Source organism: Pogoniulus pusillus, chromosome 19, assembly GCF_015220805.1.
Source record: "Pogoniulus pusillus isolate bPogPus1 chromosome 19, bPogPus1.pri, whole genome shotgun sequence".
In the NCBI taxonomy this organism is placed as follows: domain Eukaryota; kingdom Metazoa; phylum Chordata; class Aves; order Piciformes; family Lybiidae; genus Pogoniulus; species Pogoniulus pusillus.
The window spans coordinates 18,062,070-18,087,532 of NC_087282.1; the positions used below are offsets into that span (position 1 = coordinate 18,062,070).

Sequence of the window (25,463 nt, forward strand, 5' to 3'; positions counted from 1 at the left end):
GACACACCTCATAACATACCACCTACCACCTCTACTGCATCTAAGTGCCACCCGAGTCACAGTTTACCTACCTAAGAGTTGTCACTGCAATATAGCATTGCTTTTAAGACGTTCTTCATGATCACAAACCATTTCACATCTTAGTGGTCCAACACTGAAGCATTTTGCTTCAGCACTGTCTCAAACATTTCAGTGGAGCCTTCTGGGGGATCTCACACACATAGATACAATTATGCAAAGCACAGACTCGGCTGATAGAAGGTTTGTGAGCTATTTACAGGTCATAGGAGCATATTACAATACAAAAGTGTTATCAACATATCAGAAACAAGTTAGACTTTTTGACTGACTTGACTCTTACCAGTTTTGAAGAGCTCATCAGACCATATGCACCCATCACTCAATCTTTAAAGTCTACTTAGAAATACAACATTAGTTAAAAACAGACAGGTATGCTTGGACAATGTAAGGCCACTCCTTAGAAATTCTTTCCTTCCCAACACGCTCACAAGTCACATTTCCTTATTCACACATCTCAAATAAATTTCAGTAGTTGCCTGCACTGTGCAGACAGGGAAACTGAGGCATACAGAAACAAGTTCACTAGGCAGGGTGGTTAGAGAGCAAAAGCACTTCAAGCCTCAGTGTGACACACAAACACCACATCTGTTCTCTCCAATCTTAATTTTGGTATCAAGCTTGTATTTCTTCTCTGAGAAGGAATCCAGTTTGAAGCACCACTGCAGCGAAAGTGAGCAAGCCCATTATGAGATCTCAGCTGTAGGGTACATCTAGGTGCAACACAGGCCTTACAGTTACGCCAAATCTTACTGCAAACCTCACTCCACAGTCAGACTGCTCCTGCATCAATCTGCCATTGCCTATATCCCACTGCTACCTGCATAACCAAACTGTTTCTGAGATGTACTTACTTCCACACAGAAGAGACATAAGTAGGACAAAAAGCAGTGTAAACCAGCAGACAAATCCTATGCTGAACCCAGACCACTGCAGTTGGAGTATGGCCAGCGTGCACACACCTCAACAAGCTGCTGAGATTCACACGCTGCCACAGCCTGAGGCTGGTGGGACATGCTGCAGAGGACAGAGCCACCTTTCCATATGAGCACAGGCTTTAAGGTTTTCTCTCAAAAGGAAGCAGGGTGGGGCTATTCCATAGCTGTGCTTCTACAAAGAAACTCAAGCAATAATGGTAGGTCCTCAGGTGTAATATCAAGATGATCTTCTATCATACAAAAGCTCCTCAGACTGGTCCGAGGCCCATCAATTGCACTGGAACCAGCAGTAGCCTCACAGTAGAGGTTCCTATGTACAGAAACTACCTGTGGCTTCTGAATCACAGCAGTAAATGTGGAAAAAACACAGGTTGTGTGCACAGTGCTGTTTTGCTGGCAAGTTCTGAGCAGCACAGAAGGCCTGGGTGTGCACAGAAAAAGTAAAAAAATAGTTTAATATAAAAATTAGGGCTTTGAGAATTCCTAAACAATGGGACTGGGCTCGTGGCTCCTAAATCCTAACACATTTAAGAACTGCATTTTTTCAGCAAAGTTTTCAGTTAGAGAACTTCAGGAAAAGTATTTTTCAGAGCCTGAAATAAATTCACCTACATGCAGCAACAACACAGGAGAAAGGGAGGCAATGTTTTCTAGCATGCACTTAAGTTTGCAAGATTGTCATTCCAGTGTATTGCAGTTTGGCTTGCACTTTACAGTTCTCTCTTAGCAAAAGCACAGTTGCAGCAGCATATTTTCATTTTTAAGACTAGGGTTCATACAAAAATTATTATTCTCAGGTAGATTTCAAAAATGGAAGAATGGGGTCTGGAGTGTGACTGAATTGAGATTGATTCTGCATCCGCAGAATGGCACAGCCACACAATATCACTGAAAATAGAGACTTCAGTAGTAATTCCTGTGTGTTTATAATTTGAATTTTTGTAGTATTTTAAAACATGAATTATACTTCCATCTCAGTTTCCTCACCTTGCTCAAGGTAGTTTTGTCTCAAAATGGCCATTCAGTATGGAAAAGCACCTAGAACAATGTAATTTCAAGTTCCAGTACCACAGTGGTTTCAAAGTAGTTGCATATTTCCTCTTCGGTATATGCTTGTTGCTCATATTGTTTACATCCATCCACCAAATGAGATACAAAATTTACTCATTCCTGACACCAGAGTCTCAGCACCAAACCCAAACAAGCTGCAGGAACACTGGTACCTGTAGTTTGGCACGCTTTTCTCCCAAAGGTCCTTAAGAAAGGCAGTGTGCAGGGACAATGGACACTCTGATGTCAGTTTTCAAGAGCTGATTTCCTTGGCTCAAAATTTTCCCTTCGGAGGAGTTTTAATTCTCGCAGTTCTTGTGGCTGTAAACTCTGGTCCACACCAGGAGTTAGCTTGTAATTCAAAGGAGATTCGATGTAACCGTTTCTGTACAGGCAGACACGCTTGCAGAATTCAAAGGTGCTAAACATAACACCGAAGTATGGCACGATCTGGTAAAATAACATTGAGAAGCAGTATAAGATTAAAAAAGCAATATTAAGCTCACCAGCAGCAGTCTTAGTTTTGATGTTTTCAAAAGAGGAAGCTTCTAGTACTTCAACTCTGACCTCACCTGCTAATAGAACTGTGCTGGTTTATATAAAACCAGTCTCATCTCAAACTAGCATGCTAAAAGCTGGAGTTTATTATTGGTACATAGCTAACTGTAGCAATATTGTGAGTAACAAGGTCTACGTCGCCCTACAGATTATCACAGTTTGCCAAATGCCCAAGCAAAGCCTAGCCAACCTCAGCAAGTCCTAGGAGGAAATGCTGGGTTTGTTCTACGTAGAGCAGAGCAACTGAACTATATTCTTCTTTTGCCCTAGTGCCATGTGGCTTTATACCAGCCAAGGTAGGGCTAGGCACAAGCAGACCATCACAACCACTCTTGTCACTCCATTACCACTCATTAGCTGATCTCTAGTACTCCATGTAGGTAATCCCCACTGTAGGATGTATTTATGTAACCTAAATTACCTTCTGTTTAAGCTACTGTGTTTTATTTCAAGATTTCAACTCATCAAGGCTGTAATAACTGACACAGATGCAGTAAAAAGCTGATCCAACATTCTGCTTTTGACTTCTGGGGAAGTGGCTTACACAAGCACAGATCTCATTGCAGCCTGGTACAACATGTCAAATTACTGGAACTCAGTTGAGTAGAACCTGTTTAGATGATGCAAGTGGATCACTTGCAATCCCTCCTCCACACACTACTCTGCAGGTTAGCAGCACTTCCTTCTCTCAGGAAGTTCAAACAAACTTGAAAGTAGTGCAGTCTAAAACACAAGCTTACATTAGGGAAAATATGGCCACGTTTCAAAGTTGGTTTATAAATCCCCAGAGGTTATACCTATTCTGTCACAAACTGTCACCCATAACATGCTGGTAAGTACAGAGGCACGTCAGAAGCTTTATGTCCCCAAGTGCCCAAAAGCATTTCTTGATTTCCTCAGGGCAGCCTTTGACTGGGATGAGAGCAAGGCCTCACCTTGAGCAGGCTAGGTGTGAGTCCATTCCAAAGTCCAAGCACACCTTTGTACTTCACAGTTTGTCGGAAGCAGTCAGTCATGCCAGTGAAATGGACGTCAACTCCTCCATAGTGGGGAAGCCAAGGACTCTGAGCCTATTCAAAAGACACACAGGGGGGATTTAGAACAAGCAAAGGAAAACCAAAGCCATTAAATATAATTATTTTCTCTATTCAGGTACATAAAGAATACTTAACGACAGGTTTCAACAGACTGATCTGGGTTCTTCGATCAACCCCAAAGAATCAGCTATTTTGCCCTAAAATACAAACTAAAGAAGGATGGAATTCACTCCCTGACAGGTAGAAAAGAGGAAGAGAACCATCATTTCACACAGCACCACTACTAGAAATAAAGCTCACCCTTGTGAAGACAAAACATCCAAATCAGAGCTGCATGATGCATCAATCCCACACTTGCCAGCTGCTCGTGTCTGGGGAGGGGTTCCACTGGAGAAGGCTGCCCAGTGAGCTTGTGGGGTCTCCTTCTCTGAAGACATTCCTAACCCACCTGGATGCATTCCTGTGCAACCTGACCTAGGTGCACCTGTTAGCAGGGGAGTCAGACTAGGTGATCTCCAGAGGTTCCTTCCAACCCCCACCATTTAGTGATTCTGTACGAGTTATTTCACATCACTGGCAGTGGAGCATCTACAAGAGGGAAGTTTGGGGCTGGACTCAGATACCCCACTGCTTTCCTATAATTCTGATCAAAACAGAGGAGCATGCTGACTTGCCTCTGGCTGCTGAGGCTGTGCCCATACTGCAAAGGGTGAACTGTACTACGGGTTCAGTAGGAACTACACAGCAGAAAATGAAGAGCAGTGATTTCAGCATAGGCTGCACAAGCCCACCAAGGGCTGCAGTTGAGCAGCTGGTGCCTGTGCTCCCATGTCTTTGGTACACGGTCAGTTGATCCAGACTGGTTACAGAAAGCTTGGGAGTGCCCTGTGAGACAGCAACTACATTTCCTGCTGCAGTAGACACAGTGTCTGTTCACATGGAAGAAGTCTAGGGGGTCATTTTGAACAGCAAAATCCTTCCTTCATTAATCTCCTACTGTGTTAGTGCAGATAGAATAACCTGACCTTGAATAATCTCATCCTCATCCATCTGTGCACATGCAGCCATGGGTTTATTTTGCACCGGTAAATCAGGGTTTCACTACAGCACATGGCAAGTGACACTTCCCAGACAGGATTGGGGGGGGGGGGGCATGACACAGGCTGATGACTGGTGCCTGTGAGCTGATCACCACAGGGAAGAAGTTTCATGAAAATGAGACTTGTACCATTAACCGACTGGTGAATGTGGAAATCATGTTCCCCTCGCTGACCTGAAACACCACCTGGTATAGCACTTTTCCCCTCCTTGGCCAGACTAACCAACAGCTTCTCAGAGCTGCTAAGCCTATGACAAGCCTCTCATAAATTGACAAGTGGTTATGACATTTTTTATATGCCTCAGCTCTAACATTTCAAATACTTGTCAACTCAGATGCTTGGAAATGGAAACAGGTCAAAACTCATGCTCCAGGTATATAAGAGACGTTGCTAATCAAACAGTTTTAATGCTGCTGCATCTCTGCATTATTGGCAAATCTACTGCTAAGACTCAGAAGCTAACAAGAGAAATTCTTCACCATCCCACAGACTAACTGTAGTCTGCTTTACCTACAAAAAAATCACAGGTCATGATTTTTTAATCACTCTTTTGTGCACGATTGAAATGTATGCAAAATACCTCTGATACCAGGTAACAGGTAAAACCATTGCTTCATTTTGACAGGGCTTTGGGAGGTGACTTGGGAAAGCAGCTGTCTGTACTGAGAAAGGCAGCAACAGGCTTCCACCACATACTGACTTGTTATCTTCTGGATCCCTTTTATCACATCCTGACTCCTTTACCCTAGATGAGGGTAAGGCTTCTACACTTCAAGGAGAAGAGAACAGAAGCATTTGCTTCTCTCTGAACTTTCTCAACCATGTATCTGATTTGTAAGAGAGGGATTACTTTTGCAGGGGATAAAGTATTTTAACTGTTCTAATTGCTTGTTCCTTTTGTGTCAGTGTTTGCACTGCTAACACCATGGGGCTAACAGCCATTTCCATAACTCCCAACTGTGGTACAAGCTCCCATAGCTTCCTAGTTGAGGATTCAGAGAGGCAGATGTTATGGGATTTAACTGCTGTGGTTTTAGGTAGTTCAGTAACAGAGCTAGTCTGATAGCTAAGGCTCATGAACATGTTCACTTATGTTCATTAGCTACAAAGAAGCTCACCTGTCTGCATTGCTCTCTTACTTAAGGAGTGTAAAGATTTAAAAAGAAATATCTAAATCCAACAGTGGGAAAAAAACCTTTTCAAGCCTTAATTCACAGCACTTCACTTGAAGAACCCCTCACAACGACACTCATGACGTTACTGTAGAAGACACTAAGTGCTGCAACTGAGACTTCAGGTACCAGTTCCACTATGAATAGTGGTACTAGCAGCAGGGGTGCTTATGAGAGCCCTCAAAAGATGCAAGGATCCTTAAAAATGCAACAGCAGTCATAGGAGAGCTGTTTTCAAACCCCTGTTCTGCCTTCTGGACTTTCAGGCAGTTTCCATGAACTCTTTTTGGCACAGGGAGATACAGGTAATGAAGCAGTGAAGAGGGACAGTTTATAACACCTCAGGAAAGCAGGACTGCTGTTAACATGTGATTGCCTTCTGCTTTAAGTCTTTTTGTGGTAGGCAGGGCATGACCTGCCAGAATTAGCTGCCTGAGTTAGATCTAATCCTCTTCCTTAGTGTATACATTGCAAAGGCACATATCAAAGGGGGTTGATGACAGTACTCTTGCCTTGTGACACCAAAGCAGGCAACGAGCACACTGCAGGTTTCAGTAAGATTCTACAGGCAGTAAACACACCCAGAAGGTGGGTGTCAGAAAGGAACAGGTAAATCAAACTTCCAGGTTTCTATTTTGCCTACAGATACTGACCTCTTAAGAGATTTACTGAAAGATTATAGCAACATTCCCCAGAGTCACAGCCATTTTCAAGATTTCAGTCTGTGGGATGAACTATGCTATGCCAGCCTTTCTGCTTTACAGCAGCAGTATGTTTCTATGACCCTGCACACCACATTCAAACAACTGCCCACAGAATCTCAGAGTCACCTACTAAAAACTCTATCAGTGTGTAGTTAAAACTTCAGCGGTTTGGAAAATAACTGAGCAAAGTTAAAATGTATCAGTACAAGAAAACAAAATAGGAAGGTGTTTTTATTCAGCATTGGTTTTAGTGAAGGAGGAAAAAAAAAAGAGATCTGTGGTTTCTGAGTGGTTCTGCACCATCAATGCATGTCTACAACACTTTAATACTCACAACTGCCCTATGAAACCAGAGCCAGAAAGTGGAAGTAATCAAGCAGATCAAACTAGTAAACTAGTTGCTATATATAATTTTGCCCCCCCCCCAAAATCTACTATGAGATACAAATCTAACAGCTAATCTCATACCAGAAAGCTTAGGTTTCTGGCAGAGGCATTTCCTGACATGAACCTCAAATCAGCTTGAATTCCTCTGTTTTTTTGGACACTCCTTGGTGCTATAGGCTGCTGCATGGAAACCTGTTTGTTACAAGCATGTTTTACAACTCCTTTTCCCCTTGGTATGGTTGTCTCATGCTGCAGAAGGCTGGAGACACAGTGCAGCTCGCCACACTGATAACAGAGGGCCAAGTTGTTGGTCCCGGTAGTAGCATGGCTAAGTTTTTACCTCTGGTGGGTAACGAGTTCTCTAAATGATTAAAGAGCATCAAACACAAACCAGCTTCATCTGCTCTCTCACCAGTCTTTTAGTATCCAGAGGCTACCAAGCCTAAGTCACTATGTCAAATCCCTGAAGTTAGCATTCTGCTGTGACACTTCAAACTCAAGAAAGATGTATAAAAAAAAAAACCCAACCTACCTGCACTAACTTTCTGTACATAAACAAAATATTTACATGGGGCTGAAATTATCATGACAGAACTCAAGTTAATTGTTAAAGATCAGTGTTACCTGAAAACTTGACACCATCTGCCCCAGTGTCTGCATCCCCAGGTAACTGCCAGAACAACACAGTCCCATTTTGAGAACTAATCTCAAATCCTTGTAAAGATTTTCCCTTCAGTGATCTACCCCAAACTCTCTCTTCATTTTAGGATTGAAGGACAGATGTAGTTCATGGCAGCTGCAATGGGAACCATAGCCACCAAAATATCACAGTATCACAAAGGTTGGAAGAGACCTCAAAGATCATCAAGTCCAACCCTTTACCACAGAGCTCAAGGCTAGACCATGGCACCAAGTGCCACGTCCAGTCCTGCCTTGAACAGCCCCAGGGACGGCGACTCCACCACCTCCCCGGGCAGCCCATTCCAGTGTCCAATGACTCTCTCAGTGAAGAACTTTCTCCTCACCTCCAGCCTAAATTTCCCCTGGTGCAGCCTGAGGCTGTGTCCTCTCATTCTGGTGCTGGCCACCTGAGAGAAACGAGCAACCTCCTTCTGGCCACAACCTCTACTCAGGTAGTTGTAGACAGCAATAAGATCACCCCTGAGCCTCCTCTTCTCCAGGCTAAACAATCCCAGCTCCCTCAGCCTCTCCTTGTAGGAGAGGCTGGAATATCAATCACTTGAACCTTTCCAAGGCTCACAGGGGACCAAGCAGAGATCACCAGATCAGGAAATGGCAGATGTAGTGGTTAGGCCACATGAGCCTGAGTTCAGAACTCTGCAGATAAAAAATTCCCACTTCAGAACATTTTGGTTTGCAACTACTGCATTTCTATGTATCGCAGGCTATTTGGAAATATTTCTCTCTCAACCCATGTGCTTCCTGCCCCTGCATACAGTTTGTTGGTACAAAGATTTGTTATTTATTTCTTGAGCACACAGCATCGTTGGCACAGAGTACAAAAAATCAGCTAACAGTGAATAGCTGCCACCTGTGGCACCCTACCCTGATGGCAGATAGAGTAAAACTGCTTCTTATATTTTCAACATATTCAGATGCCCTGCACTTCTGACCTTTTTTTTCCCCCAAGTACAGGAGTGCACTTTACAACACAGCTCAGGAGTTCACACTCTTAATCTGGCATCTAAAATAAGAAGTCTTTGCAGTCTGGGTTAATAAGGACACACGCAACAGGCAAGCATAACTAGTTCAAAAGAATCTGAAGGACAAAGACTGCATTTTCATCCAAGCTAATGCCACTGCAGGCAACAGATATTTCTCTCAAGTGAAGGCTGCATACTTGAAAGAGTATTTAATTCCACTCCAATCAGAAAGAATTAAAATGTAAGTGAGTATTAATAGCAGAGAATGCACACATTCCCTTGGGCTCATTAAGCCTTTCACCTGAAGAGCTTTACCGGTAGTCATTGTCTTTTCTGTGTCAGTGGTTTGGTAATGCTGACTTACCTTTGGCTAAAGTCCATCAAAGGTATTCAGGCATGTAGGAAAGTAAATGATAGCAAGCTCTCAGGAGGCAACTGCTTCCAGAGCAGCTGACCTCCAGCTTCTTGCACTCTAGGAACAGGTTGTCCTTTCCTCTGTAACGGGGGCTAAGTAATGTCTGAGATCAGATCTGCAACGCAGCTCACAAGTTTAACTCTCAGCCTTAAGTACATTACTGCCAAGCCTGTTGTACCCTGAGGCCTCAGAGTTTGATGCAGAGTCCCTCCTTTGCTATTGAACCTAAGCTTTCCCTGCCTTTAGCCAACCTGCCACATAAAGAAATCTTCGATGTGGAATACAGAGGTCTTTCTCCTCAAGGCAATGCAAACCTCTTGCATCGATACCTCTGGGTGGGTTCTGAATGCCTTGTGACTATTCAGTTCAACCCTTACAAACGGCTGCACCTTTTTCATGCACATTAACACTAGTTCATTTGTTGGTACAAACCCTGAGGCTTGGTCCTACACTCCACACACTGGCGAGTCTCCTGCTGCCTGTGTAGGAACTGAGAAGAAAATGAACATTTTACAGGACTGGAGCTTTAGAGAGGACATATTTCTGTTTGCCTTATGTAGATGACATAAAGACTTACACCAAGTCAAAATAAATCAGATATAGAAGTGAGCATCCACGAAGTTGTAGTCCCTGTCTATGGCAGAGTTTGCTTAATTAATCACCTTACATGTCACAGGCAGATGATTCTAAGGACAGGCAAATGGATACAAGGCTTTCCTGTACAACTGATGCAGAAGTACTCACGTTAGGGGTAACACTGATAGCTGTCACTCTGGAGACACTGCTGTCGTCCCAGTGAAAATGATGGCTGTAACAACTGTGTGCAGACAGCAGCGTAACCTAACCTGTGTCAGGTCACATCAGCTGGGTGAGCTTACAGAGTTTTTAGAACCCATCTAATTTACCTCCAAAGCAGATTAAAGAGCTCTTGCTTGCACCACGCTGATCACAGAGCTGCAGAGACTGTAAGGGGCTGGTGGCCATGCTTGGCTGGCAGTACCAAAACAAGGACTGGTAGCATGGTGGCTACTTCAGTACCTGGAAAAACCACTCAGAGAGTTGCATTCTGCTCTCCCTCAGACCTCATGCATTTCAAATGGGTACAGTGTGTTTTCCTGCTTTTCTTCAGCAGGCACTGTGCTGCAGGGCTAAGCTGCTGCTGTAGTCCACCTCAGAGGGAGTATTACATACTTATAACACCACAACCACTTGGATAAACAGGGTTAGAAATCATTAGACATAGCATGAGTTGTCAGAACGAAGACCTGACTGTTACATCACCCCAGTCTTGTTTCCAATTCTCAGTTTATGATTTTCTCTTCCTCAGTTTTTCTCTTGACACTGTTGAGTGTTTCAATTTCACAGGCAGTTTTCATGATTCTCTGCTGTGGGAATCTGGTGATCTAAAAGAAATGTTTCTGAGGCTCAGACACACAAAAGCTGGCTTAGGCTGTTATGGAAAGCAAAGCCCATGCTATGCTCAGTAGCTTTGTTCAGGCATTATCTCAACAATTTATTGGACCAAGTACTTCCTAAAGCAGTAGGGCACTGTTCTGTAACAGCCTCAGAGAAAGTAGTATAAAATATTTTCATAGCAACATCAACAAAATAAAAACTGTTGGCAGCCCAAAGCATTTAGACATGGGGAGAAGACAAGCAAGGGGTTTTACCTAACCCAGAATCTGACATATATGATGTATTTGCTAACAATCAGAGGAGTCAGGCAGGCCTCAGGTTCAAGTACCACCCAGGGCACTGTATCCTGGCTAATGTTTGAACATCAGCAGCAAGAAAGGCAGCATGAGATCACAGGAAGAACAAAAAAAAAAGGTAAAAAATCATGGTGCAGCCTCTCCCTTAGGTGAAATATTTTTGGAGTTTCATCTCTATCTGTGCAATTGTTTTCCTAGAACTTGTAGGAAGTTAATATCTCTAAAACCTCTGCTCCTCTGTCAAGTTTAGCTGAAGCTGAACAGCATCATTAAAAGTTATTTGGAGCAAAGACAGCTAGCTAGCAACCATGTAAGTCTTACTTCCACAGGAAATCAGACTAGAAGTATTGCTCCTTATTTGCTTCCACACTAGGGAATTTGTCACCTTGTGCTGTCAAATGGTTCCATCTCTGAAAACGTTCAAGGCTCAGGCTCCTGTGCTGTTCGCTATTAAAGGGCCTCCCTGCAGAGTCTCATAGCACGTATGCTGTTGGGATGTCGTGTGAACTGTATGACCCAAAAAGATTTCTTATTTTTAAACCAGGTCATGACTCCAATAACTTTCAAATTCCCAGCTGACAAGAATACAGATCTCACAAACAGCTGGGACACCACAGATTGAGAGCTTTCACAGGCTGCCATGCCTGCGTCAGTAACCATCTCCAACGAAGAGCTCTCTTAGTGAGTCACTCACATTTAAGCAGCACAAGAGCACTGTCTCTTCATTTTAGCAGGGAAAAAGTGCCTTTCTAATGAACATTTATTGTTTTCTTTAACAAGATTGCATGTACTTTAAACAGGCTAACACCTCACAAAAGGAATGACTGCTTAGTCTTCTTCAGCTCAATAAGAACTCATAGCATTTACATCATGTACAACATTTCACACTTGCAGAGCATCTTGTGTCCCAAAGAACAACAACAACAAAAAACCCAAACAAATAAAAAATCCCTCCAAAACACATTGAAGATTTGCAGGCAGATGAGGCCTAACTGCTTCACTTCTGTAAGTGAAAAAAATGCCACTTCTTGGATGATGTACGGCAACAGCCTACACTAGTGAGCCTGTTTGTTTACAGCAACAGGGGGAATTCAGTGCTTGAATTTTAAAGCAGAAAGATCACTACTGAACAATGTTTTCCTTGGAGAGATGTCCTCGCAACTTAAGGATGTTGTGCAGACACCACCAAAAATATGCTATATCTTACAGTGTACTGTAAGTGTGCTTATTGTAGATAACAAGGGTTCGATGGTAGAGCTGTACCTGAGAAGTGTTTACTGGCAAAGACAAGTTTCAGACAAGTCACAGAAATTAAACCAAATTACACATCAAAAGGTGGGGGCAGGGCTGAGCTTCTGCAAAGCAGGCAAAGTTTTTTCATGTAAGCAGATGAGGAGTAACTATAGTCTAGTAAAACTTTAGGGTTCCCTTTGTACATCTTGCCAAAGGAACCCTATCAACGTCACAGATCGGTTTGGCTGAGAAGCGCCAGCCAGGGGTATCTTACCCTACCTCCTGAGGGTCATGTGCACAGAAGGAAGTGCCAAACTTGGGTATGAGGTCTGCATTTGCATGTCTGCAGATTTTCAGTTCTCCATGTAGCCAGAGATCAGTGTCATTCTAATAATAATCTTCTGAACGGCATGTAACAGCTCTAAATTCATCTTCCCTTGCTGCAATGCCAGAGCGCAGTCCAATACGCACTTATGAAGGTCATCACTAGCAAAAAAGATGGTGTGGGGAAGTGGAAGCATATTACTAGGGCTTCTCCTACACCCAAATTGAATCATAAGCAGATATTTCACTGCCTAAAGAAGGGGGGAAAAAAAGCAAAGCAAAAGTGTTGTGTTCTTGTCTGCAAGGTAAAAGTGCAGGACTTGAATATCACTTAGTCACTGGATTTAACAAAGAACATGATTTGGTGAGCTAAGGAAGGAGAGCCAAGAACAGTCAGAAGAAACAAAGATCAGTCAGTTTTTGTTCAGAAATTGATATAGCACAAGAGTGAATCAGGAAAGCAATTGATATAGAATATCCCTTGGCATAACCCTTGCCTTCACTTCTACAGATGCACAACGAAAGCCATATTTCCATGCCGAAACATGCATACAGTACCTCTTAATTCTCTAACATGCCAATCAGGAGCAAAGTGAAAAAAGGAAGACAAAGGAATAAAATTAGGATAAGCACAACACAGAGGACTCGCATATTCAGTAAAACTCACATATATTAATCAACGTTTCTTTCAAGAAAGACATTCAGGTATATTTAACAAACACAGCACCTTTGTTAAAAACAAAAAAACACCCAACAAAAAAAAAAAGTAAACATCATAAAGATAATTCCAACAGCAGAGGGGGAAGAAGCCATGGTTACAAAGTGAATCTGACATCATAAATCATCACCGAAACACAGAGGAAGAATTGTTCACTGACAGTCAGCTCCTACTCCCACAGATGTCAGTGACAGAAGCTGCTGATGTCAGCAGTGTAGGATTCAGATACATAAAATGAGAAAGGATGAAACAAAAGTATTTTTAATCTCAGTTGTAACAGGACCTTATCTTTCCTCCCACAGCAGAATGAATTTTCTAGTCTGTCCAAACAATTTGAGCATTGTCCAGATGAGGCGGATGGAATTAAGTCTTTTAAGACTGCTTATCATGTCAGGTAAAGATCTGAACCACATGTTCTGGCTCTCAGGCCTCCATCCCAGAATCAGGGAAAACAGCCTTATGCCCTAGTTCCTCCATTTTTGAAGCTCCTGAAACTGCCCCACAACTCCCTGATTCCCCACCACCTCCAGGTTCACTGCAAAAGTCTACCTCCATCTGCCAGGTCAGTGAGACAGAAGGGAAGGAAGAGGAATCTGATGTTGACCTCTGCAGTGTACTGGGTTCTTTTTGTACACAAAACCACTGTTCACTGTTTCAACACAAAGCCAGCATTTCCCCACATGCACTGGAGAGCATCTGCTGGGATCAGAAATGGCTGAAGGCTTTCTTATCATCTTTCTATCAGCTAGAAAGATGAATCACTGAATGGAGGCTGATCAGAGTATGATGCACAAGAAAAAACTCATCAAAAGTATTTGCTCCCCTCCTTGCTACAGAACACTGAAATGTCCTGAAGGTCTTCTTTCCCCTTCTGGGTACCTTTTAGGGTTCTGTCCTAGACAATTCTCCCTTCTGACTACCATCCTGCAAACAGAACAGGCCTGCAAGTATGCACAAAGCAGAGCTGCTCCCTGCAAAGCTGGGCCATACCTTGGTGCTAAATGTGAAAACCAGTCTTATTGGACGACCTTGTATGAGTTCCACTGAACTCTTAGCACCAGCTCGAGTGCGATTTTCAACAGGTCTCTTTTCTGGACAAGCTTTCATGATCTCTGTAATTTCCAGAACCAAACACCTAGGCATGTCACACCTGGGCAGCTAGCTCTTGCTTTCTCTTGTGCCTTCAGAATAAATCACCAAGGAGGAGATGTTTCTCTAAGCTTGGAAAAAAATCACTACTTAGTCGTGGCAATGCATCTTAAGAGGGAAAAAACCCTCTCTGTTACTCAACCTTTTTTAATGTTCAAAGTATTTTTAGCATATCCACTTCCTACATACTGAGGCAATAAATCCAGTTCCCTTATTTCTAGAAGTGCCAATCAGATGTTTTAAGCATCCGTTAAGAGAAAGAGTACAGCCTAGTGGCAGGAAAATGCAAAGTGGGCTTGTTCCACTTCCCTACTTGCCTGTCAAGACAAAGCTTGACACAGAACTTAGCATCACACCAGTTGCAACTGAAAGTTAGTTTTGAACAGATTATGAAAACTGAATGTTCAAGTAACTGATGGATTGACAGAAAATGGGAAGCAGCACAGTGAATGCCTTTATTTTTGCAGACAACAGTATTACTGTCAGCTTGAGGATATAAAGAAAAAGAGGACTTGTAATGAGTGATTGCTTTTCTTAGACATATGATGTAGATGGAAAAAAACTATCAAGTTTTCAAGCTCAGAATCTCTTTCTTGCCTGAGACATTTTATGAGATACCTGATGAAAGATCTCAGCCTAATGCCTGACTCCTGCACACATCAGCTACATGAGCTGGTCTAACAGAACACATTACTTCTCCTGCTGAGGTTATGAGATGAAGAGATAGCAGCAAAGGCTGCAATGCCACTGAATCTGAAAAAGGGAACCTGGGGTGCAGGAGAGGGGAATTCACAGTTTCACTGATCTTTTGCTAGCATGTGACTGACTTGCCAACCAGCCTACCACATGATGAAGGGGATGAGGACCTGCCTAACATTGCCACATCAAATGATGGACTTTTTCCCTTAAGATACCAAAAGCTTCCCATAAATCTGCAGTCCAATAAACTTAGTCCAATGGACTTGCTAAAAGAACAAACCTGGCCAGAGAGACACCAAATGACAACAGCTGTTCACAGGGGAGAATGAATGCCTGTATTTGACTGAAGGTTTGCCAGTTCTGAACTGCAAGAGTTTGATAGAACTGATGAGAAAAAAAGAAAAGGCCAAAGACATCAGAAACTGAGAGTATACATATATCCCATGACAGTACTTGAATTACCTTTGAAGTGCAACAGCACACTTATAACAATAATTTCCACAAAAACAACCAAAAAAAAACCAAAACAAAACAAATCCCACTCCAAACTAAATCAAAACCCAACCAAAGTAAACTAAAATCTCTGTATCCTCCTGATAAGAAAAATAAAGTGCCACATGATCATCTGGCTAATCTTGTCCCAGGCTCCCGAAACAAGCAGCTACAACAAAGTACTACTAATACAAGTGCTCTGTACCTGCATCTTCCTCTTGACAGTCTCAAAGGGGAAAGAAAGTGTCTGTGCCACAGCAGCCGCTACACAGCCATTGATGAAGTTCTGAAGGGGAGTGAAATGAACTATGGGCTCTCTCCAGATTCTGTCCAGACTGATGTAAACAAAGAACGAACCTGCAGAGAATGGCACAGCACCTAGAAAGCAAAGCAGACAGGTTTATATCAACACACTGTACACTAAGACAACAGAGCTGCTCATTGCATAGCCTAGAAAGATGTGGTGAGCCACTTTACATCTCACGATGCTCACACCTGATCAGTACCCTGCAGAGCTTTACTTTTTAGTTGTAGGTTTGCCACCAAACACCCATACTGTAGCATCCATATGTGCTGACAGGGGCATACATTTACACATTAAATTATGCATGTTGTCAGAATTATTAACTGCTTCAGACCCCACGACAGGTCAGCTTTCTTCAGGTTACCTCTTTTGTGACAAGCTGTTCCTCCAGGCCAACTCAACTCTAGCAGTTGTACAGGTAAACAGATTTGCTTCTTCAGTTGAGCTGATGAAGGCTGCTTCTGTTCTCTTTTGCTTGTCTCATGCTCTCATCAATTTTATAGTAGGATTACATAAATTTATTGTTGCTGTTATTGTAGTTGTTATTATTGATGTTATTTATTCACAATGCCATATCATGAAAAGGTGGACTCAGTTAAATGGCATTTTAAAAGCTATGGAGAGTGGATAAATAACTTAAAGGATATTTAATGCAAAGAGAGAATATCACAAATCTTCACTTTTCACATCAGTTATACATTACTGCTCATACTGCTTTCACTGAACAGCTTAGGGAGATGCTTTCACACCTAGGTAAGAATCAGGAACACTCTATGTGTATGGATATTTTTACATTTTATTTTTTAAGAGTTAAGTGGTGAAAATCTTGTATCCGAGCACAGATAGATCATCTATAAAAGAAGGAAAAGAGTATTTCACTGAATGTTTAACCATACAATAAAGCTGTAGCAGAGGTAATCAGTATTATCAGGCCTTGTAAATCCACGCATCTGCTACAGAAGGGCAGTGTTCAATTCTGGGCCCCCCAGTTTAAAAGGGACGTTGAGATGCTTGAGCGTGTCCAGAGAAGGGCGACGAGGCTGGTGAGAGGCCTTGAGCACAGCCCTACGAGGAGAGGCTGAGGGAGCTGGGATTGTTTAGCCTGGAGAAGAGGAGGCTCAGGGGTGACCTTATTGCTGTCTACAACTACCTGAGGGGTGGTTGTGGCCAGGAGGAGGTTGCTCTCTTCTCTCAGGTGGCCAGCGCCAGAACGAGAGGACACAGCCTCAGGCTGCGCCAGGGGAGATTTAGGCTGGAGGTGAGGAGAAAGTTCTTCACTGAGAGAGTCATTGGACACTGGAATGGGCTGCCCGGGGAGGTGGTGGAGTCGCCATCCCTGGGGCACTTCAAGGCAAGGTTGGACGTGGCACTTGGTGCCATGGTCTAGCCTTGAGCTCTGTGGTAAAGGGTTGGATTTGATGATCTGTGAGGTCTCTTCCAACCCTGATGATACTGCGATACTGTGTGATACTATTTGCTTTTGAAATGAAGGTAGCAAACGAACACATGACATAGCTGCAATAATCAACATGCAATGAGGCAATTTCTCTCCATTCTTATTATTTTACCTAATATAGCTGGTGAAACACCACGGTAGAGCGCACGGAATCCTTCTTGCTGGTAGATTTTGTAAAAAGCATGAAGAATTCCTTCATAAGATGGTTCCAGTCGGTTCTGCACAATGAGACGTGTCTTAATTACATCAGTGGGGTAAGTCACGATGGTTGCGACCATGCCAGCCAGACTTCCTGCCATGATGGCTCTCCAGTGGGAAATGTGACCCAATTCATCCGTGAAAAGTATAATAAGTCTAGAACAAACACACAAAAGAGCTGCTATCGATGACAGCATGGAAAGGACTCATTAAAACTAAGGCATATACTCAATGCAATCATTCTTCTGCTCATAGGCCACCTATAATGGGGACTTAACTAAGAGTTTACTGCATACAACATCACACAAGTAAGCAATATAACCTCTGTGAAACAGAACACACAAGCAGGCAAAACAACCAGAGTCTTATGGGCCCAAAGAGATTTTGGGTAAACCCACACTACAAGGAAGCAGAGAAAGGCAAAATTTAACAGCAAAATCAGGGACTGGACTACGCAACTCATCAGTGGCTGCAAGAAGTTCTCTGATTATCATCAGTAAGAGACACTGATTCAACCCCCCCCAGTCAAAGCTATTGCACAAGAAGAAATACATAGATAATGTTACCACAGACCTTCTGAGAACAACCAAACCTTCCTCTCTTGCTTATGTTGGGACAGAAAGGCCCACGGAGATAGTTCTCTAGAGAAGACCTGTCCAGGCACTATTATACTCAGGAGGTTTAAACTAGAAAATTTGAAAATGAGGGACAGAGTTTTAAAGGCTAACCTATAACTCATGTATTTGTGGCACACAGGACTTTCCTGTGCACACAGGGCACTCCTGCATCAGGGAAAGGTGCCATGGAAGCAGCAAGAAGTAAAAAAAGACTTGAGAATCTTAGCTGGAGGTAAAGAAACTTATTAATCTATTTTGCAAGTGTGAACTAAACCCCATAAACAGCAGATATACTCTTAAACTACACTGTGTTACCACGTCTAGGACAAAATAACTTGCAAATATTTGCACGGAACTGTTTTCTCAGTTGATTTTTGTCATGTGTGCATTTCCTATTGCATGACAGATCCCTGTATCTACTTTCCTCATGCCCTGCAGCCAGTCCAGAGTGAAGATTAGCCAAGTAGAAGCAAAACAGCACACACTTTTCTCCCTTTGTGTCTTGTGCCTCGTAATTGCCATGGAAAGCCAGAATCATTGCACAGTACGGTAACCACAGACAGGGTGCCCTGTCTGTGGTTGCTGTGTCAGGAGTCCCTCCCCCACCCCATCCCCTTGACAGCTGTCCTACGATGCCCTTGCTCAGGCTGCAAACTGCACCCGACCCCAGTCCCTGTGCAACTGGCATGTTTACTGAGGTGAACTTGTAATAGTTCTCGTTTTGTGTTTCTTGTTTTTCCATACTGTACTTGTCTTGATGTATTATCTCTCACAAGAAAATACATTAAAAATTCCCAAAGAATATATCAGGAACTACATGCTTTAACGTCCTAAAAGCAGCTTTCAATGTCCTGGTAGCCTACTCCCACTGATAAGTCAAAAGAACGCCCTGTGCAAAGTAGAGACAAACTATAGCCTCGCAAAGGGAATAATACTCTGTTTCAAGCTGAACAACGAAGTTAGTTATTTTGCTCAAAACTGACTGGTTTATACTGGTGGAGCACATTGACTCTTCTGGAAACTGTCAATGGCATTTAAAGTAGCTGTTTCTGCCTTCCCACTCGCCTTGCCTGACTACAAGCTGAAGGACACAACAACGCTGCCCAGTTTCAGGGTTGCTACACGGACCTCAGCCGAAAGGCACAGGCAGAGCCGGGATCGCTCTTGCTCATCCCGACGGGTGACAGCCCGGCACGTCCCGCGGTCTCAGCTTGGGCCAGACCGGCAGCGGGCCGGGATGGGCGGGCGGGCTGAGCCCAGCTTTCCCCAGTTCTGCACGAACTGGAATAGCCTATCGCCCAGCTGGGCGGAAATGTCAAGTGCATACCATGCACACAGCTGACCTGACAAAACAGACAAGGCAGAAACCCAACCTCCGAAGAGGCAGAGCATGTTGGTGCGTGCGGAGGGTCAGGCGCTGCTTCCCAAGGCTAAAAGACGCCGGCAGCAAGAGGGAATCCCAGGACACAGCTCCGCTGGAGCTGCTCCGTGTTGATCCCCGCAGTCCTCCCAAGTGTTTACCTTAATTTAACGTCTGCCTACTATCGAAAACAAGATCTTAAAGCAAATAATGTCACCCATCGACTTCAAGCCCGCTCAAATTTGCATAGCAACAGCTGTATAATAGGGTAAAAGATATGACTCATGATTTTGTTAGTTCCTCCGAGCCAACGTAAACACGTTGGGAACGCGCACGGGAATAAAACAAACTGGCTGCAGAGAACAGACGCCGCAGACACAATTTTTGGTAGCACCATAACTTCATTTCTAAAGCAATCTGGCTGTGCAGAAAAGGTTCACCAAACTGTCGACCCTTCATCTACTGAGGAGCACCTATGGCTTGATAAGCAACTGCTGGCACATCACCACGCCCTAGGAGTTGCCCCGCGCTGAATAAACTCGCTAATTAAGTTATTAGCCGGGATATGCATCTTTAGGGAGAGGGGCACGCAACCAGCTGAGACAGAGAAACGAACGTACCCCGACGGACTAAGCCTTCGACTCTCCGTGCCCTCTTTTGTAGCAGACACGGAAGGTCGGAGCAGGAGTGTAGCCCTCCTCGCGAAGCCCTGTCCTGGCCGGGTCGGGTCACTTACCGACGGGATGCGGCGATCTGCATCGCGCTGTAGGGGAAGAGGCGCAGGCAGGCTGTGAGGTTCCCCTTCCATAGGGCCCGCACGCCTTCAGTCCGGCACAGGCAGTGCCCGGCGGCGCGCAGCCCCCTCCGGCTATGCCAGGTGCCCACCTGCGCCAACACCGTCAGCAGCTCCAGTGGCGCCGTCAGGCTGAGGCTCAGCGTTCCCGCCAGCCCGGCGCAGCCCAGCCTCTGCACGGCGGTCACCCGGCCGTCCCGGCGCCAGGTTGCCATGGCCCCGCGCGGCGCCGAAGCCGAGCAGAGCCCAGCGGCTGGCAGCGCTGCCAGGGCTCGGCTCGGTCCGACCCGGCCCGGCAGGGCGCGGCTAGCGCGGGGGCGGCGCCGCCAGCCTCGGCCGCCAGAGGGTGCTGTGGCGCAGGCTCCGCCTCCTGGCACCTTCCGCACTCCATCCCCCGTTAGAAAATAGAGCTGGAAAACACTGCTGCCACCAGCAGCATCCCGGAATGCTGCCGGGAACAGTCTACATGGTGCCTTTTTGCATCCTCTCTGACAACCCGGGCAAGTTTACACTGCTTGTGTCATAGACTCATAGAATCAACCAGGTTGGAAGAGACCTCCAAGATCATCCAGTCCAACCTAGCACCCAGCCCTATCCAATCAATCAGACCATGGCACTAAGTGCCTCATCCAGGCTTTTCTTGAAGACCCCCAGGGACGGTGCCTCCACCACCTCCCTGGGCAGCCCATTCCAATGCCAATCACTCTCTCTGTGAAGAACTTCTTCCTAATATCCAGCCTATACATACCCTGGCACAACTTGAGACTGTGTCCCCTTGTTCTATTGCTGGTTGCCTGGGAGAAGAGCCCACCCCCCACCTGGCTACAATGCCCCTTCAGGTAGTTGTAGACAGTAATAAGATCACCCCTGAGCCTCCTCTTCTCCAGGCTAAACAGGCCCAGCTCCCTCAACCTCTCCTCATAGGATTTGTGCTCCAGGCCCCTCACCAGCTTTGTTGCCCTTCTCTGGACATGTTCCAGCACCTCAACATCCTTCTTGAATTGAGGGGCCCAGAACTGGACACAGCACTCAAGGTGTGGCCTGAGCAGTGCTGAGTACAGGGGAAGAATAACCTCCCTTGTCCGACTGGACTGATTGGAAGTTTAAAGAGAAATTCTACTTACCAGAGCGTATATACAAAAGGCAATCAGGTAGAATAAGCACAAAGCACCTGTTAGGCCCAAACTGGCCTTCTAGAACCCACCACCGCTTCCGCCCTGCCTAGTACCTCACACAGCTATCACTGCAAGCACAAGCAGAGCAAGTGAACCCTCTAAGAAAACTGCTTTTCTCTCGTTATTCATGCAAAAATACATTTTTATTACACTTGGAGACTGAACTTCACTGAACATACATTTTATACAGTCGAATTCTTTGTAAGAACTACTCTGAACGTAACTTCTATTTTCTATAAGATTACTATGTATGTATACATTGTCTGGCTGTAGTTTATAAAGAACAATGTACACTGTTTTTACAGTATCTACTAGCTAATGCTTTAATCTTTCCCACACTGATATCATCCTGCACTACTGTACCCCTTTCCATCGATCATACCATTCCTGAAATTTGCCTCAGGCACCCCTCTGGACTGGTTTTGGTGTTTTGTTTATTTTATTTTCTTTTGTAACTCTGAAAATAGTTTGCTTGCTATCAACGAACTGCTTCAGAATAATACAGTTGTGGCTAATCTCGGAATCAGGCATCAGTGACAGCTGTCATACACTGGTTTTCCTAGTACATGTGTCATTTCCTAAATAGCATTCCATTCTACTCTAACATGGGCATGTCAATACCTAATGAGATTATGTTTAAAGTCTCACAGAATGCTTGAGAGTGTCCAGAGAAGGGCGACAAGGCTGGGGAGAGGCCTCGAGCACAAGCCCTACGAGGAGAGGCTGAGGGAGCTGGGATTGGTTAGCCTGGAGAACAGGAGGCTCAGGGCAGACCTTATTGCTGTCTACAACTACCTGAGCAGAGGTTGTAGCCAGGAGGAGGTTGCTCTCTTCTCTCAGGCGGCCAGCACCAGAATGAGAGGACACAGCCTCAAGCTACACCAGGGGAAATTTAGGCTGGAGGTGAGGAGAAAGTTCTTCACTGAGAGAGTCATTGGACACTGGAATGGGCTGCCCGGGGAGGTGGTGGAGTCGCTGTCCCTGGAGCTGTTCAAGGCAGGATTGGACGTGGCACTTGGTGCCATGGTGTAGCCTTGAGCTCTGTAGTAAAGGGTTGGACTTGATGATCTATGAGGTCTCTTCCAACCTTGGTGATACTGTGAAACTTCTGGGATCAGGGAAGGAGAATGTGCCAAGCTGTCAACCCACTTTTCTGCTGGTGCCATCCACACATACGAGTTAGTAAAGCTCTAAATTTAGCACTGCTCTGAGGTGTTCAGTTATTACTGATTTCCAAGGCATTTGCTGGAAACTACTAGAGCACAATACACTCTTGGGCAATTCTTTTACTGGTGGTGTGAGGAGAAGCCACTTCAGTAAACAGTTGTGTTGTCCATTTGATGGATAGTGAAAATTAGCAAATTTCCTCTCTTAAGCCAGGAGGTCCCTGACCAAGCCAGAAATAGAACCTTGCACTCCCACTCCTGTGACTTGATCACAAGCCTGACTTTCCGTACCAAGATCAATTCACAGTGCCAGCTGGCTTCACCAGTTGTAAGGCATACTTCAAAAATAGGAAGAAACTTCTTCAATCTCTTGGTTTATAGCCAAAAACTCATACCAGAATTACTGCCATTGAGAGACACTCTAAGCATAGCTCAGAAATGCTATAAATCAGAATTATATTAAGGATTATATATGCAAGACTTTGTGTATAAATTATTATATTTCCTCTGGCTGGACAGCTTATGTTCTGGAAAACTAATTCTCCTTATAGCCAAAACTGATTTGTTGATCTAAGAACTTTCTTTTTTTTTTTTTTTTTTAAATGTTTGTTTTTGTTATTGGACTCTAAACAAAACCACTCATTTATTTACAAAGCATTTCTGAGGTTACCTTGTTGTAGATAATCTCATCATCGTGCAGGCTGACTAGAAAGTCCTGACAGGGAAGTTAAATATGTGGGAAAAAACAAACCAAAACACCACCAGGAACTCTTTAATACTACCTAAGTTCAGCAAGCTTTCTGTGCAGACAGACAGTGGATGGCAGTACTCAACCCATACAAGCTATCTCCAAAACCAGGGGATAATGTCTGTGTAGGTGATCTGCTTCTCTCAGTATCTACAGAAAGAATATTTCATCAGTACACAAATTAGTTTCATAAGTCAAACCTGCAATGACAACCATCTGCAATAAGCAAAGTTGTATCATTGTTATTTCTGAAACAAACTGAAGTTTCCTACTGTCAATGGACACTGAACCAATAGAATCAACCAGGTTGGAAGAGACCTCCAAGATCATCCAGTCCAACCTAGCACCCAGCCCTGTCCAGTCAACCAGACCATGGCACTAAGTGCCTCATCCAGTCTTTTCTTGAGCACCTCCAGGGACGGTGACTCCACCACCTCCCTGGGCAGCCCATTCCAATGGCAAATCACTCTCTCTGTGAAGAACTGTCCTTCAGGTCTTGGTGTTCTATTTAAAAATTGAATACAAGACAGAGCTTTGCTTTTTCCTATAGAATGTAAGTAGGGAGGTGTATATATATCTATATATGTTTAGTCTCAGTATAGAAATTTATCTTAGCTTCTAAATTACTTCAGCAGTAATTTGTAACATCCAGACAATTATTGGAATGATGCTACCAAGCTACAAAGCAGAACCATAGCCAAAATTCTTACTTGCACATACTTACACATGCTTCACACCCAAAGCTTCTTCCAATTGTCTTCCACCTCAACTTGTTCCTGAATGTCCCAGAGAAGGATCATCTACATGCACTGGTTGCCAGACCAGTGATGTTGTGATGTTGCAGTCTCTATGTTAATGTTCCTGTGCATTAGAGATTTATTTCAAATCCACTGTAGCACAATGAATATAAAGCCAGGATAAACACAAGAGGTGGCTCTACACAGTCCTTTGTACCAGTTTTGCCTACATTGATTTTCACACGTATCACACTTGTGCAGGCAGGGCTTCACCTTTCCTTGCTGTCGTTTTAAAAAGAAGGTTTTTGTAGGAGTAGAGCATGCAGACCTCTGCCATGTCCTCCAGAGTAAAAAGCAGGGTGGGAGTCATGGAACGTTAGGGGCTGGAAAGGACCTCCAGAGATCTAATCCAACTCTGTTACTTATGCAGGTTTGCCTAGATTAGGTTGCACGGAAACATGGCCAGGCACCTTTTGAAAGTCTCTAGAGAAGATTCCATAACCTCTCTTAGCAGCCTGTTCCAGTGCTCCATCAACCTCAAAATAAAGAAGTTTCTCTGTAAGTTCAAGTGAGATCTCCCGTGTTCTGTTTGGTACCCATTACCCCTTGCCCTATCACTAGCCACCACTGAAGAGACCTCAGCCTCATACTCACGACCTCCACTCTTCAGATATTTATATGCATTTCAAAGATCCTCTCTCAATCTTCTCTTTTCTAGACTAAAGAACAACAGGTCTCTCAGCTTCTCCTCATAAGTGAGATGTTCCATCCCCTCAGCATCCTCAGGCCCTCCATTGGACTCTCTCTAGTAGTTCTTAGTCTCTCTTGAACTGAGGAGCCCAGAAAGGGCCACAGTGCTCCAGATTAGGCCTCACCAGGACAGACTAGAAGGAGAGGAGAACTTCCATGACCTGCTGGCCACACTTCTTAATGCACCCCAGAATACCATTGGCCTTCTTGGCCTCGAGGGCTTATTTCTGGCTCATGGTGAACTCCCTGTCCACCAGCACTCCCAGGTCCTTCACCACAGAGCTGCTTTCAGCATGTCAACCCCTGTACTGATGCATGGGGTTATTCTTCTCCATGTGCAGGACTCCACACTTGCTCTTGTTGACTTCCATGATGTTCACCTCTGCCTGATTCTCCAGTCTGTCCAGATCTCACTGAATGACAGCACAGCCTTCTGGTGTGGCTGCCACTCCTCCCAGTTCTGTATCATCATTTAACTTACTGAGAGTACACTTTGTTCCTTCATCCAGGTCATTGATGAAGATGCTGAACAAGATTGGACCCAGTGCTGACCCCTGAGGAACATCACTAGCCACAGGCCTCCAACTAGACCCGACACCATTGGGCACAACCATCTGTGCCCTGTTATTCGTCCAGTTCTCAATCCACTTTACTCTCCACTCCTCTAACACACACTTCCTAAGCTTACCTACGAGGATGTTACGGCAGTCAGCGTCAAAAGCTTTGCCA

At 44.3% G+C, this 25,463-nt stretch overlaps 1 protein-coding gene across 2 annotated transcripts; it reads right to left on the bottom strand.

Annotated features, from left to right (window-relative positions):
* Positions 1-252: 252 nt before the first annotated feature.
* On the bottom strand, positions 253-20,460 carry SLC25A43 (solute carrier family 25 member 43). Of its 2 annotated transcripts, XR_010305835.1 has the most exons (6): positions 20,102-20,460; positions 17,303-17,544; positions 15,636-15,808; positions 3,560-3,694; positions 2,004-2,516; positions 253-1,437 (listed from the first exon to the last, which is right to left on the bottom strand). XR_010305835.1 is itself a non-coding variant. In XM_064159528.1 (5 exons), exons 1-5 carry the CDS (start codon positions 20,371-20,373, stop codon positions 2,313-2,315), a joined length of 1,026 nt encoding a protein of 341 aa, XP_064015598.1. In that variant the 5' UTR covers positions 20,374-20,460; the 3' UTR covers positions 253-2,312. The 2 variants fall into 2 exon arrangements, 1 of the variants encoding a protein (XP_064015598.1); XM_064159528.1 differs by having other exon boundaries at positions 253-2,516.
* Positions 20,461-25,463: the final 5,003 nt, after the last annotated feature.

Excerpts from the sequence above, each read along its gene's own strand:
- SLC25A43 (XM_064159528.1), bottom strand. The coding sequence starts at position 20,373 with ATGGCAACCTGGCGCCGGGACGGCCGGGTGACCGCCGTGCAGAGGCTG. Across the intron at positions 17,545-20,101 it reads CAGATCGCCGCATCCCGTCG|ACTTATTATACTTTTCACGG; the intron begins GTAAGTGACCCG and ends TGTTTGTTCTAG. Across the intron at positions 15,809-17,302 it reads TGTTTCACCAGCTATATTAG|GTGCTGTGCCATTCTCTGCA; the intron begins GTAAAATAATAA and ends TTTGCTTTCTAG.